At 36.2% G+C, this 13,772-nt stretch overlaps 1 protein-coding gene across 2 annotated transcripts in view; it reads right to left on the bottom strand.

The window, feature by feature from the left end:
- Positions 1-13,772, bottom strand: part of plcb1l (phospholipase C beta 1-like) — a 169,325-nt gene that overhangs the window by 17,226 nt on the left and 138,327 nt on the right. The window contains exons 25-33 of one of the 2 annotated variants that reach the window (XM_088089688.1): positions 13,153-13,291; positions 12,798-12,851; positions 11,630-11,849; positions 9,345-9,513; positions 6,933-7,009; positions 6,744-6,833; positions 6,562-6,619; positions 5,461-5,547; positions 3,413-3,437 (exon numbers count right to left, since the gene is read on the bottom strand). In XM_088089688.1, coding sequence (XP_087945814.1) covers positions 3,413-3,437; positions 5,461-5,547; positions 6,562-6,619; positions 6,744-6,833; positions 6,933-7,009; positions 9,345-9,513; positions 11,630-11,849; positions 12,798-12,851; positions 13,153-13,291 — 919 coding nt within the window. The remainder of the gene's footprint in view (positions 1-3,412; positions 3,438-5,460; positions 5,548-6,561; positions 6,620-6,743; positions 6,834-6,932; positions 7,010-9,344; positions 9,514-11,629; positions 11,850-12,797; positions 12,852-13,152; positions 13,292-13,772) is intronic. The other variant, XM_042503476.2, reaches the window with a different exon arrangement.

Genomic DNA, 13,772 nt, shown 5'->3' with positions numbered 1-13,772 from the left:
GATCACCACAAGAACACATGAAGAGGAGCACAGGTGAATAACTGGAGCGATTTAAACAAGAAATCGGCTACAAAGACAAATGAAACGGTCTTATCCTGTATTTAACACACCACATCCTGATGAGCATTTCAGTCTCATTTCTCCACACTGCAATTTTGTGGAAAAATGTGAAAGACCTTCTGCATGTGAGGTGCTGGGCTCCGTGTCGACACTGCACCTCCCACACTCAACTGCATGTGATTTCAAAGGAACGAGGAGCTGTCACTCTGAGAGTGGGTGGTTATGGGGCTGTCTCCAACACAGCACTTCTGATTTATGCCTGTCTCTGAAAAAACTAACACTTCCACAATTATGGTGAATGTACACTATGCTCTTCATTTGATAATGAGAGTCAAAACTTGAAAGGAGGATCACTGTGGAGCATCTCCTTGGCACGCAAGTTATGGTGATTATGTTGGCAGTGTGCTGTAATATGGTTTCTACTGCATTTGATTAGAAATCTTGTGATCAAAAATAGAAAACTGCAACAAGAGAAATGACTGTTAGTACCTTTGTGTTTAGGAGATGCACTAGTGACATTATATTGGTTATGACCTAACTAAGGATGAAACGGTTACCAGTTTCACAATAAACTGTTGTAAAATTCCCAACAGTTACTATTATCATTTCAAATTTTAATTGTCATTAAAGCTGGTAACTGGGCTTTGATGTACTGTCCAGCAATAACAAAGTTAGCAACAGTCTCCCAGACGCAGGCGCAGCATGCAACGTGGGTTTGTTTTGCTGTTCCCTTGTTTGCAGAGTGGGCGTGCAGCAGGCAAACCCAGTGATGCCACAGGTCCCTTGTCCTCATCCACACTCACAGAGACTTAGTAAGCGTTTCAAAGACAGGCTGTCTTTAATGTTATAGCTGTAGATGGTAACTTTTATTAAAACGTTTGTCTCATTTGCTGAAACTGTCACTATATCTCAGCAGCACCGAATGAGACAGAAAATCAGTGAAAAAATCATATTCCTCTGCCTACTCTGTTGGCTTGTAGGGCTTCTAATGGCCTTATTGCATGTGAACGAAAACAACCAACACAGCTGTCAATCACGTTAATCACTGCTCTGCATCTTGTTTTTATTATTCAATATTTTTTTATATTTGTAATTATATTTTACTATTATATTGTTATTTTTATCCTGTACCTCATAGCTGCTGTAACACTGCAAATTTCCCCAATGTGGGACTAATAAAGGACTATCTTATCTTATCTTATCTTATCTTATCTTATCTTATCTTATCTTATCTTATCTTATCTTATCTTAACTTATCTAAGTGTTTTCAGTAAGACTGCCTTCTGAAAGTTGGAGATTCGAAGAATCAGTCGGAGACCCCTCAGTGGACTGAGATAGCTTCAAGTTGAGCAGTTGTTTTTTTTTGCTGGTCAGTGTGCTGTACAGTGTGCCTCTGTGGATATTTTGGTCCCCAGACTTTGCTGCAGAGTGGGTGCTCTTCCCTGTCACACTACTCTTTGGCAGAGGCTGCAGCGGACACAATGCAGCATCACAGAAGAAGACAGACTGCACTGTATGGCTCTGAGATAATATTATCTCCTCTCTTCTGCTTAGAAGTGAAAAATTTACATCTTGCAACAACTTTATAAAACAGTCTCTGGCTTTTGTTTGATATCAAACGTCAGCAAAAAATGTTGTTGTGCATTTGCGATCTGTTGTTAGCACTGTTAGCTTGTTTACTATATCACATGAATGTCGCTGTCACACTGAACTGAGCCCCATTCAAACAGTAGAACTTTATATGGGAAAAAAAGAATAGTGGAATATTTTGAATTTAACGGCCACATCTGATTCAACTGAGTCGGGTACAGCCCTAGTTTTCATAAACATGTTTTAGTGTACTGTTTAGCTGTAAAATGAGAATGATTCTAACGAAATAGATGGATAGATTCTGACAAAAGCCATAAGAAGCAGTAGCAAGAAGAGGAGGGACATCTCTGACATCTTTTCACAGACGATCTGTCTTACGAACGTCTTTCAGGGTACGTTAACAGTTTCAGCAAATATAATAAGTTATTTTCATAAAAGTTACTAACTGTAGCTTTAATGCATATTTGACATAGGTTTCATATGTTTACATAAGATTTTGGCAAATTCTTATTTTAATGTTCATGCAAACAGAAGTGCATTTTGCTGCTAATCTTATTTGGGGATTTGTTTTTTTTAAGATTGACAATTTCTACTGCCTTTGAAATTCATAATATATACATACATACAAACTAAACTAAAAATATTTTCAGCATATTTTAATGATAATACTGATAACCGTGATAATTTTTATCACAATAAACAGTTTAATTGCTATTCTGGTGCTATGGCAACAGCTTTGGTCCCAGTTTCCTGTTAGCCAACAAGGAAACTATAAAAAAAAAGGAAATGTCATGATGTCATCAGTGACAAAATTCAAATTTTGCTACCTTGGAGCAAACAGGGGCTTGAGTCGAGCTATATGCTGGACAGAGCCGTCATTTGTTTGGAGAACAATATGCGGAAAACAAAAGCATGCATTTGGATAAAAAAATTACGTCAATCCACATAATGTAATACACTTTTTTTAAATTTGTGGAAGCATTTTTCAGTCAAATTGACTTCATACAAGTTTGGCTCCAAAGCAAAGTTAAAAAGCTTCCACTGACATCATGACTTTTCCTTATTTATAGTTTCCTTTCTCAGCTACTACATCAACAAGCATTCAAACAGGAAATACAATTGGACCCATTTAGAATGTTTATGCTGTTAAGATTTAAAACCGTCTGTAACCGTTTCATCTCTAATCACGGCAAACTATTTATCCATTATTAGTAAAATGGTTTCTTATTACAAATATCTCACAAGTTACACAACTATGTCCCCTGTAAAGGTCTGGATATCCTTTTGCAACATCACATGTTACAGCAGAGCCCAAGACATTCATGCTTTAAGTAAGTTATTTTATATACCTTATTTGTAACCAAGAATGGTGACATTCTTTCCCTCTGGTTGGTATCCATGATCTTCCTCAAGGACATATCGTCATGTGCAAATACGAGCACGCCGACTGAGGTGTGATCTCGCTACACATGGGCCAATCTGCTGTCCCTGTTATACTGTTATGCTGCCATGCTTTGCAGATTACACCAAAATTCACAGCAATACGGCCCTTCTCTTTTTGTCAGAAAAATGCACATATTTGCATTAATTCACACAGTATTCTGCACTGCATTAATGCTTGGCAGGTCTCAGCCAGTACAGAGATGCAATGCGCAGTCACTTGTTGCCAGTCAGAGGCCCAGGTGTATAGAAGCTTGCATATTAATAATGCCACACTGATGCTATATTAATACTGAACGCTGGGATGCGACGATGGTCTTACCATGCTCTTCAGCTGCACAATCGCCCTACAATGACAGTCACAATGACAAAGTCGGGAACTGTGCAAATCATATAGGAGAAGCAGCCATGCTATAACTCCTATCAGCACACTGAAGCATCCAATTCCTAATAAACCCATGAATATGTACCATGTAGCAGAGAAGCATCCTGGAAACGCATTGATAATGGCAGCCAAGGTCTGATGCAGCCACAGCAAGAGAGCTCTACTGCACGTCAGAAAGCAATTATCCAGTTTTTACAAACCAAACACCTCTTTCACATACTGTTCATACTGTATGCAATCATATAAAGTTCAGCAGGTATCAGGGTTTAATACCATATTCTCCTATCAGGACAAAGATTTTGTATTTAGAGGTCATCTGGCAGTTTTGCATAGAGGTGCAAGAACCATACCTCACTAAACCTGGACCACATCGCCCCCCAGTGGCGTAAATGTACAGACAGTGTTCTATTACAGATATACTGTAGGTTGATTCAAGGACAATTTAATCACATTGACATAACCAAAGAGTTTCTATAGAAGCTTATGAAACACCTTTGTTGTCCAACAATGTTTTAAAGAGCAAACTTCTGACACAAGATCTATAAAAAATCTGTTTCACTCTGCATGCACGGCAAGACCAACCAACCAAACAGGCAGGCAGTGGATCAAGTACTCAGATATTCTAGTAAGTAAAAGTAGCAATATCACGGCACAGATATACTTCTTTACAAGTAAAAGTCCTGCATTTAAGGTTTTACTCACGTGAAATTACAGAGTTCCTGAAGCTCAAGGTGAATTAAATTGAAAGTATTTCTAAGACTCATAAAATCTTAAAACGCCATTTCTAAATTTTAAAATAACTTAAACTGAAAATAATAATTTAAAAAATCTGTACATTTATAAAAAAATATTTTGCTAAATATTTTTAAAATTTAACTATGCAATCTTTAAAAAAAAAGATCCTACTTCCCATTTTTAAGTATTTTTAAGACTTTCTACAGCTCATTTTAAGACATTTTAATACCAGTTAAGGCCTTACTTGTAGATCAATATATCTAATGTTTTTTAGAGTTTTTGAGGATATGCAGGAACTGCGACATAAGTATTAGGATTAAAATATACTGATAGTATCAAAAGTACTCATTTTGGAGTAATGTGTATCATATTATAAATACTGATGCATTAATGTTTTTATCCATTTAACATTGCAGTTAGTAATGGTGGAGCTTATTATTATTAAACTTATATGCTCCTTGGTAGTTTTTATATAATATATCATAATTTATTAGTTGATATATATATTTATATTAATAATCTGATCTAATCTTTTAGTGAAATATTTCTTTAAAGAAATATATAAATACAATCAGGAAATATAAAAAAGTAGAAGTACTTAATGCAAAAAAAAAAATAGCTGAATTTAATGAATCAAAATTATTATATTATTTTTAATTATTGTTTTTTTTTAATCAATCCACTAATTGTTTTAACTGCATTTTTATCTTTTCATGTGGTTTGTGTGCAAAAATCTTAATTTGTAAAATAATTAGAAACTTATGTTATTAAATAATTGTAGCAAAAAGTAAAAAGTACAATATTTCCCTCTGAGATGTAGTGGCATAATATAATAAAGTAGCATAAAATGGAAATGCTCAAGTAAAGTACAAGTACCTCAAAATTATACTTAAGTAGAGTACCTGGGTAGTACTTAGTTACTTTCCACCACTAAAGAAAGGTCTTAATATCTTTATCTAATAAAGAAAAATGTCTTTAGCCTGATTACCATTTTAGCCACATCAGTTAATACTGGGAAAATATCTTGATTTTACGTTTTTTACATGCAAGGATTTAAGACATGCTGAGCCGTGCTCCCTAAAACCCTGACTGTGGATCCTGCCATGCAACAGGCCAGCAACTTAAAAAATCTGCTATGGTGAGAATGTGATGGAGTTATGAAAAATATCAGAGTGTACGGTATCAACAAACAGATCCCACATCAAGAGTTGTTTCACATTTATGTTTCATTTAACAAATAAATGTCTTACCTTCGGCCTTTCATCCAAGATTTGCTGGCGGATATCCTTGTGCTTCTCCAGTAGTCGCTCCTGTCTTTTACTCTGTGCATCCTCCAACTTTATACACAAACACACACACAAACACAGGAAATATGAGGCCATTGCATGTCATCAGTAATAATAATAATAATAATAATAATAAATGTTTAGCACTAAGTACACTGAGGTCGGCCTCTGAATCAATACATTGCACCTCTAACTGTAGTGAATGCACGTTAGACATTTTAGGTAGAAGGTAGTTTTATCAGCCATTTTTTATACAAAGTTTAAAAAACAAAATTACATTTGTCTTTGATCCTGCTACATCTTTGGAGCTGAAGGACGAATTGATTAAAATCAGCAGCTGCTATGAAAAAAAATCCAAAAAAGCCTATCCCACTTTGGAATTTGTGAAACTTTTATTCTATTTGTTAACATACAAAAAAAGGGAGATTTTATTGCCTTTTGTGTGTAGAACACAATATCCAGCTCAAACACCATTATACTTACACAGGTCAAATTTGGACAAGATTATCCTAGAAAGGATTAATATTATCTAAAACACTGATTCAGACTGTAGTCTAATCTACATGTGAAAAACACTGTGAAATCTCACTTTTTTGCATTTTCACAAATAGACTAAAGGATTCACAAGCCTGAAACAGTGTTTTAGATGATATTTAGCTTCTCTGGGACAATCTAGTCCAGATTTGACCGGTCTAGGTATAGTGGTTTTTGAACTGGACCTGGTACAAATCAGTCTACATGTGAAAAACACAGTGAAATCTCATTTCTTTTGTATTTTCACAAATAGAATAAAGGTTTTATGAACCTGAAAATGGGTTTCAGAAAGCTTTGAGTGTTTACCTGACGCTCAAAAAAAGGAATTGTTGTTGAGAAATGTAAATTACGTTTTCCTTTAATCTCACTTAATTATAAGGCAGCATCCTTTAGCACTGTAGGCGGTGGTTTATCATTGGAGTCAATACAAATTTCAGTCATGTTTGAATTTAATTGCATTTTTGGCATTTTATTTGGTGATTATTATGGACTATACATTCAGTGTGAGACAACAGCCATATTCTGTCTTACCCGTTTGATGTACTGCACCACCTCGTTGACAAACGATCTGTTGATCTCCAGCTTCTCTCTGCGGGAAGAATTTAATCAACAGTCAAACCGTGAAACCACCAGAGCTCAATCTTTAGTGTTTAGTGACATCTAGTGGTCACACAAATATAACAAATGAAAATCTTCAAAAACATGTCACTTACTCCTCTGTCACATTCTTGTCTTTAGATTTGGCTTCGTTGATCTTCTCTTGTCGTTTTTTGTCCATTTTCTTCTTTAGATCCTTCTTTTCTCTGCAGATGGTGAGATGGATATAGAAAGAATGAAAATGTGGGATCCGTTTTTGTTTATATGAATGTGTGTGTGTGTGTGTGCATGGTTAACAGTCTTACTTCTCACAGATGTCTCTGAGCTTTTTGAGCTGAGCACTCTGGCACTCCTCTGCTATAGTGGTCAGCTTCTCAACCAGCTGCACAGACAGAAACATAAAGAGAGAGTCAGAATTTGACACAAGAAATAGAGTAAAGTGAAACAACACACATCTGCTTTTCAGTCTTGATTGTTTTGGTCATGTTACTTCAAGCTACATGTTGAGATCATAATTAAACAACATTCAGATCAGGGAGGCAACACACAATCTCATTTATGCTTGTTGTGTTTTGCTTGAATGAACCTTCGGGACACCTCAGCTGTGCTGTCTGTGCAGGAGTACTGGAGCAGAAGAGATTCAGTTTTCCACAATAAACAACAGAACGTGTGCAGAGGCAGCAGAAAGACGGCTGTAATACTCTAAATGAGACGCTGACGGGGAGTTTACAGCAGCATTCATCTGTTTAGCCGTTACTCTGTTTGCCTTTCTGAGATTTAAGGCGGTCAGCGTTTTCGACTTAAGTGACCCTGCAAGCAGGAAATGTTCCCACAGCAACGTTACCTGCTAGTTGTGATGATGTTTCAAAGAAAACATTTTAATCTGATGTTAAAAGAATGTTTTCAAAAAATGTTCCTGTAAGGTTAAATGTTGACATAACATTATAACTATCTTTAATAAAACATTCCCACAATGTTAAACAAGAGCAAAAGAAGAATGTTTCCATAGCAACGATTCAAACTATTTTGACAATTTTTAGAAAAATGAAAATATAATGTAATGTGATACGTTAACAAAAAAACAAACATTTTTTGATGTTTATAAAGAATCTTACCCTAATTTTAATGAAGTATGTTCTGGGAACTAAAAATCAAATCTAGCCGCTGAATATGCTACTAAAACATTGCACTGTGCACTGTACCATCCGCAGAACATTTTTAGAACCAAAAATTGCTAGCTGGGAAGCTCCTGAATGTGTAAGTCTTGCTGCAAACAGTACATACTGTATATTGTGTACGTGATGCATGATAATCAATGTTAAGTGGACCTATTGTGCTCATTTTCAAGTTTAAACTTATTTTGGGTTTTTACTAAGGGACAACCTCCAAGACTGAAAAATGAAGCCAATGCAGAAGTGCAAAAAACCTGCAGTTCCTCTAATGACCACTAAGTTTACATAAGTTTGCCTCATTATTTCAAACTTTGGCCAAGTTTCACACACACATACACCATATATATATATATATAGGAAGAGAGAGAGAAAATAAGGAAAACCATAATAGGTCCCCTTTAATGACGGCGCACAAGCTCAGTTGAGACAAACAAAGTTTGGAGGCCATAAATAGGCAGCTAGCAGACGCACAGACTGAGAAGGAAATCTGATATTTGGAGTACAACTTAAAGCTCTGAATCCATATATGTGCAGTACATACCTAACTGTAATCATAAATACTTTATGGGCCTTTGGGGAACAGCATAATTTGGGCTGGAGCTGACATGAGATGAATTTCAATGTTTGTTCTCACAGTTTTGCCAATTATTAGGGAATTTCACTCCAAAATGCACAAGGGTTTAATAAGGCTCTAGGGGGAATTGAACAGTTGCATGTACACGCAAATGGAAGGAATGCAATGGAAATTGCAGTTTTAAAGAAAACGTGATTTTCATAATGCAATCAATTTTGTTAACAATTGTTATCCAGTCCTTCGTATCCTTTGAAGGGGGGCTTTTCTGCACCCATTTCCCTGACGGCTTTCTTGCTCGCAGCCAAAAGTACTTTAAAAAGATGTTTGTCCTGGGGAATGAGGGGGTCAGGGGGTTTGCCCAAGTATAATCTGACAAGAGAACAATCAACTTAGCTCCAAAAATGTTGCTTATTCCTTTGGTAATCTCTTGCCAATAGTGGGCAGTTTTAAAAAAATATGAAAGTGATCTGCGTCATCGGTTTACCACACAGCCCCCAACATTAATTCTGCCCCTGAGAACCCTGTTGTATACATTTTATTTTGGATTCACAAAATATCGTATTATGTGTTTCCAACAGAACTCCTGTCAGGATCTTGAGTCGGTGGCTTGACCCTCACAAATATCATTCCAGTTACCCTCAGATATCTTCAGACCCGCTTTCCTCTCCCATTTTTCTCTTGACCAGGGCAGTGAAACTGGGTTTGGAGTTTTGTAATCTATTATATGTACGTGATACAAGATGTTTGTCTTATCAAACAGAAGGAATTCAAAAATAAGTCAAAAAATAATTTGCACATAATCTGTAATGTCAGCAGTGTCAGTAGGAGGACTTTGGAAATCAGGTGTTGACAAGAAGAGACAGATTTGTTGCAGTCCTTTTATTCACTATTTACCTAACCACCAGCCAAACCAGCCGCCCCCACATTTACTGTGTATATGTGTGTATTTGCTGTGTGTGTTTTGTGAGTACCTGCTTGATGTGTTCTCGTTTCTGGTACTTTTCGCTGTAGTACTGCTCCTGGCGGAGTGTGAGGAGCTGTTGCTGCTGCTGCTCCTTCAGCTCTGTGAGCCTCTGGCTGCACTCCTGATCCAGATCGCTCAGCTCCTGGTCCAAGGCCGACAGAGAGTGTTCGGACCGACTAACGACACACACACACACACACACACACACACGAACAGAACATCCGCACATTAAGATACCACCACTGAACTTGATGCATTAATTGGTGTCTTGTATTGCCGCGTGCTGCACAGAAGACCCTGATGTTTGCAGCTAAGAGAATAATTCTTGGTTGGAAGGATATCTGCACTCCCTGTTTCTCTAGATGGCTTAGGGAATTAGTCTCAGGTTTACACCTAGAGAGAATTTGAAACAGCACACTGTGTCTGCAGGACAATTCAAATCAATTTTCACTGATTAAATGGCGTCCTTGTTGCATGAGACCCTTTTACAACCGACGTGCATGCTTCAAAAGAGAGAAATCAGGATAGTGCATAATGTGGGATAAGGAGCACATCAACACACTGTTTTTAAAGTCACTCACATTGAAATTTATAGATCTGGTCAAATTTAAAATGTCAATAATAAAGTTTAGAGCAACAAATAATTCAGTTCCGGGCAATATTCAAAAAACGTTTTGTGACGGGGAGGGGGGCAATAATTTCAGAGGAGAATTATTTTTGAGAACAATGTATTTGTACAACTAAAAAGAGTCTTTCTGTATTTCAGTGTACGGGGCGGACTTGTGGGGTGGGGTGGGTGAGGGATTGAAACAAAGCACGAACATAAATCAGTTAAAAAACTATACAATAAAGATATTTTTGGCAGGTATATGGATAAGGAAAGGCTGTGTTAAAGGTGTTTCTATTTATTCTGTAACACCAGGAGATATTTGGATTTAAATCAACCTGAGAAAGTTATTGGTTTATTTCATTTTGTGGTAAGTAAACTGGGGATGGTTGTTTTACACTAGTTGTAAATAAATTTAAGAATTTGTTGAAATAATAATAAAGAAAACAGTGAGAAAGGGGTAGGGATATATACGTTTTACTTGTACCCACTCCTTTTAAGAAATTGTACTGTCCTGTTGTTTTTTGTGTATATGTGGCTTGTTTGGTTTTTTATATGTTACTTTTCTGTAATTAAAACTAAATAAAATATAAAAAAGATACTCCTTTTTCAGTCAGGAGGTCTTTACTCATTATATAACTGGACATTGTAAATGACTGCATATGCGTCTTCATATAAAACTTCTGTAGTCAGAGGATTAGAAACAGATATTCAGAAGGACGGCCTCATGACAGCTACTGGTCATCAAATAAAACTTTTCCAGGAGCCGATGCACTTATCTCTACCTCGAAGCAACTTGGTTGAAATGTGTTATCTGTCTCATGCAGCTCCACACTGTCTGAGAGGTCTCTAATCTGTGCTGTCTGCTGAGCACTGCTGCTTCAGAGTTTGATGGACTCCTGAGGGCCCGGTTCAAGTCCCCGAGGCTCGGAGGAAGCCTTTTCCACTCATTCTTATTCCACACACAGCTCAGCCTTGCTTTTCTTTCTCGAGAGGCGATTTCTGCCCTTCACTGTTTGTTTTGGAGCAACACAATATGCAAAAGTGGAGTTTATTATGGGTTTAAAAATGCATGATGTATTGTGTATTTTTGTAGATGAAAGATTGAAAGAAAGGATTGGAGAGGGAAAAGAAAGTTCTTATACCATCACTGTATATATATGCTTTTCAAGAGGAACTCTGAGTTATTTTTCAGTGTGCTGTATTATTATTATTATTATTTTGTAATTCTATTTTTATTGGTTTATGTGAACTTAGAAAAACAAAATACACAACCAATGAACATGATGACCTTTCAATCATGTAGAAAGAAAATAAATAAACAGATAAATAAGGAGAGAAATTAAATAAAAAGATAGGGAAATAATGTACCGCATCTATTATTATTTTAGACAGTATTTTACTCCATTTTCCAGAATGACTTTCAACTAAAACAGAGACTAAGAAAATAGAAATACTTTCTGTTTTCATACAAAATATTGTTAAAATGTAAACTGCTGACTGTAGCTTTGTTTGAATAACATAACTGTGTGTACATTTGGCCTGTTGGTTGAAAAATGAACGCCTGTTTTTTCCTTGTTGTGTTGATGTCTTTATAGTGGATTTCGTTTTGGTGCAGATAAACGGAGAAAAGGGGCAGACTTTAACTGGGACAGTTTGAAGAGGAGAAGAGGAGGGCTACCTACCTTTTCTTACCGTCTCGTTTGTGGCTCTTCTGCAGGGCAGAGCGCCGCCGCTGGTGCTGGCTCTGCAGCTCGGACACACGGGCCGTGTGCTCCTTGATCAGCTCGCTGGTCTTGCGATGGTGTTTCCGAACCAGCTCCTTCATCTCCTTGTACTGTTTCCTCTGCTCTCGGACAAAACCCTTCTGCTGCTTCAACTCCTCCAACGTCTGAGCCTCGAATTCTAAAGGCAGGACCAACAGAAAAAGGTGACGCACAGGACATGCTGTAAAAACCTAGTTTAACTGGAAAAAATGCAAATGAGTTTTTATTTATATTTTGGATATGCAGCACATAAACATGCATGACGTTGCTGCTAAGCAACTGCTTGGCTGCTGAGATTATCAGCAGTTTTAGAAGTTGCATTGGAGCAACTTATATAACAACACCGTTATCACATTATATCTAAAGACAGTTATGAGCACTGTTTTTCTAACACATACAGTATGAACTATGTTACAGGATATTGTCATTTTTTTCTTGTGAATTTCCTAAACCACTACGATTTTTGTATGGATAAACATACATTTCTAAGAAAAAAAATAAATAAACAAAAGTTATTTGTGCAATACCAGCTCATGATGAAACTAGGGCTGCACTATAAGAGGAAACAATATTCGATATTGTTATTGAATATCGCAACAATATTACTTGTGATAAATAAACAGATACTAAAGTGTACTCAGTTCTACTTTCAGTTTACTGCTAAAATACAATAAATTACTTGCTGAATTAATAAAGTGAAAGGAAATTATTTCCATTTTCATGAAACAAGTGCAACATCTAACACAAAAGAACACAAAAGGCACCAACTACAAATTACATTGAAAAAATAGGTTTTCTACTGATTCATTAAGCCTTTCAAACTTTGAAAAAAATCTGAGTGCAATATTGCAGTCTTCTGTGATGATGAATTTATTAAAAAAAATGAAACCATTACTGAAAATATTTTAGGGTGATGGTAGCTCTAATTAGTAAGTCTAAAAATACCTTTATCTTGGAAACGTAACTACAAAAATATATTATTAAGTCATAAATCATTCACATATAAACAAAGTAAATTAATGAAAAATCAATTTACTCAATATTCTTGCAAGTGCTCAAGGAGGAAGTTTAGGAACAAAAACCTTACCAGTGAGGACACTCTGAATGATGTCTTCAGTCTTCACTGATGGTTTTAATGAGCCTGGAAACCATAAACAAAGTCACATGCTAATTTGCCAGTAAAAATATTACAATAAAAAGTATATAGGTTAACATATTTTCAGTTGTTGATCACAGGACATTAGCAACTAAACTATCGATGTATGATCTTGATTTAATAAAAGAAGATCGTTGGCAACATTTCACACAAATTCAAAATTACAGGGTTTGCATATCTACTGAAGCAAACTTCATACTGTATTTTCTTGTCTAAGAACTTCAGGTGACATTTTAGTTATGAAAATATGATGATGGGATTTGGAGGCTGCTTGTTTATACAGTACCTGCAGACTGGGGCTGATGGCCAACCAGTGAAGGGGGTTTCGGGGCGATTATGGGTGTGTGGCTCAGTCCGTTCTCTGCAGGTAACGTCGCCCTCTGGTCCACCTTAGATTCTGAGGGGGCGTCACTTCCTGCCTCCACCTGTCAATCACATGAAAGATTGCCTGAGCTTCTAACATGTGAAGTACAGCAAAACTAACAGGCATTTATTTACCTTGTCAGTGTTTGTAAGTGGGGGTACAGAGTTATTTACAAAATCAGATATTGTAAAATTTGTCACAAATACCACAAATTTCTCTGGTGCCTTCACAATTGTTTCAATAAAATAATAATAATAATAATAATAATAATGTTATTATTACTAGAACTTTTATCCTATACCACATTCAGTAACAGAGTTTACAAAGTGCTTTGACAATCAAAGCAAAAGCAGAAATAGGATATTTACAGACAGCCAAACAGTCTTACTGAACACGAGTGAAACAAAACCTGGGAAGGATTAAATTAGGACAAGAGGACAAATAATGCAAGATACAAGACACATAATGTCAATATACAACAATAATAAAAAGTAATAAAAAAAATTAAAATAATACTAAGTACAAATAATAAAAACTACTAA

This window comes from Plectropomus leopardus, chromosome 16 (genome assembly GCF_026936395.1).
Source record: "Plectropomus leopardus strain MGB_pleo_1.0 chromosome 16, ASM2693639v1, whole genome shotgun sequence".
Classification (NCBI taxonomy): domain Eukaryota; kingdom Metazoa; phylum Chordata; class Actinopteri; order Perciformes; family Serranidae; genus Plectropomus; species Plectropomus leopardus.
The sequence above is the reverse complement of the archived record's forward strand: the minus strand, read 5'-3'. Positions and strand labels throughout refer to the sequence as shown.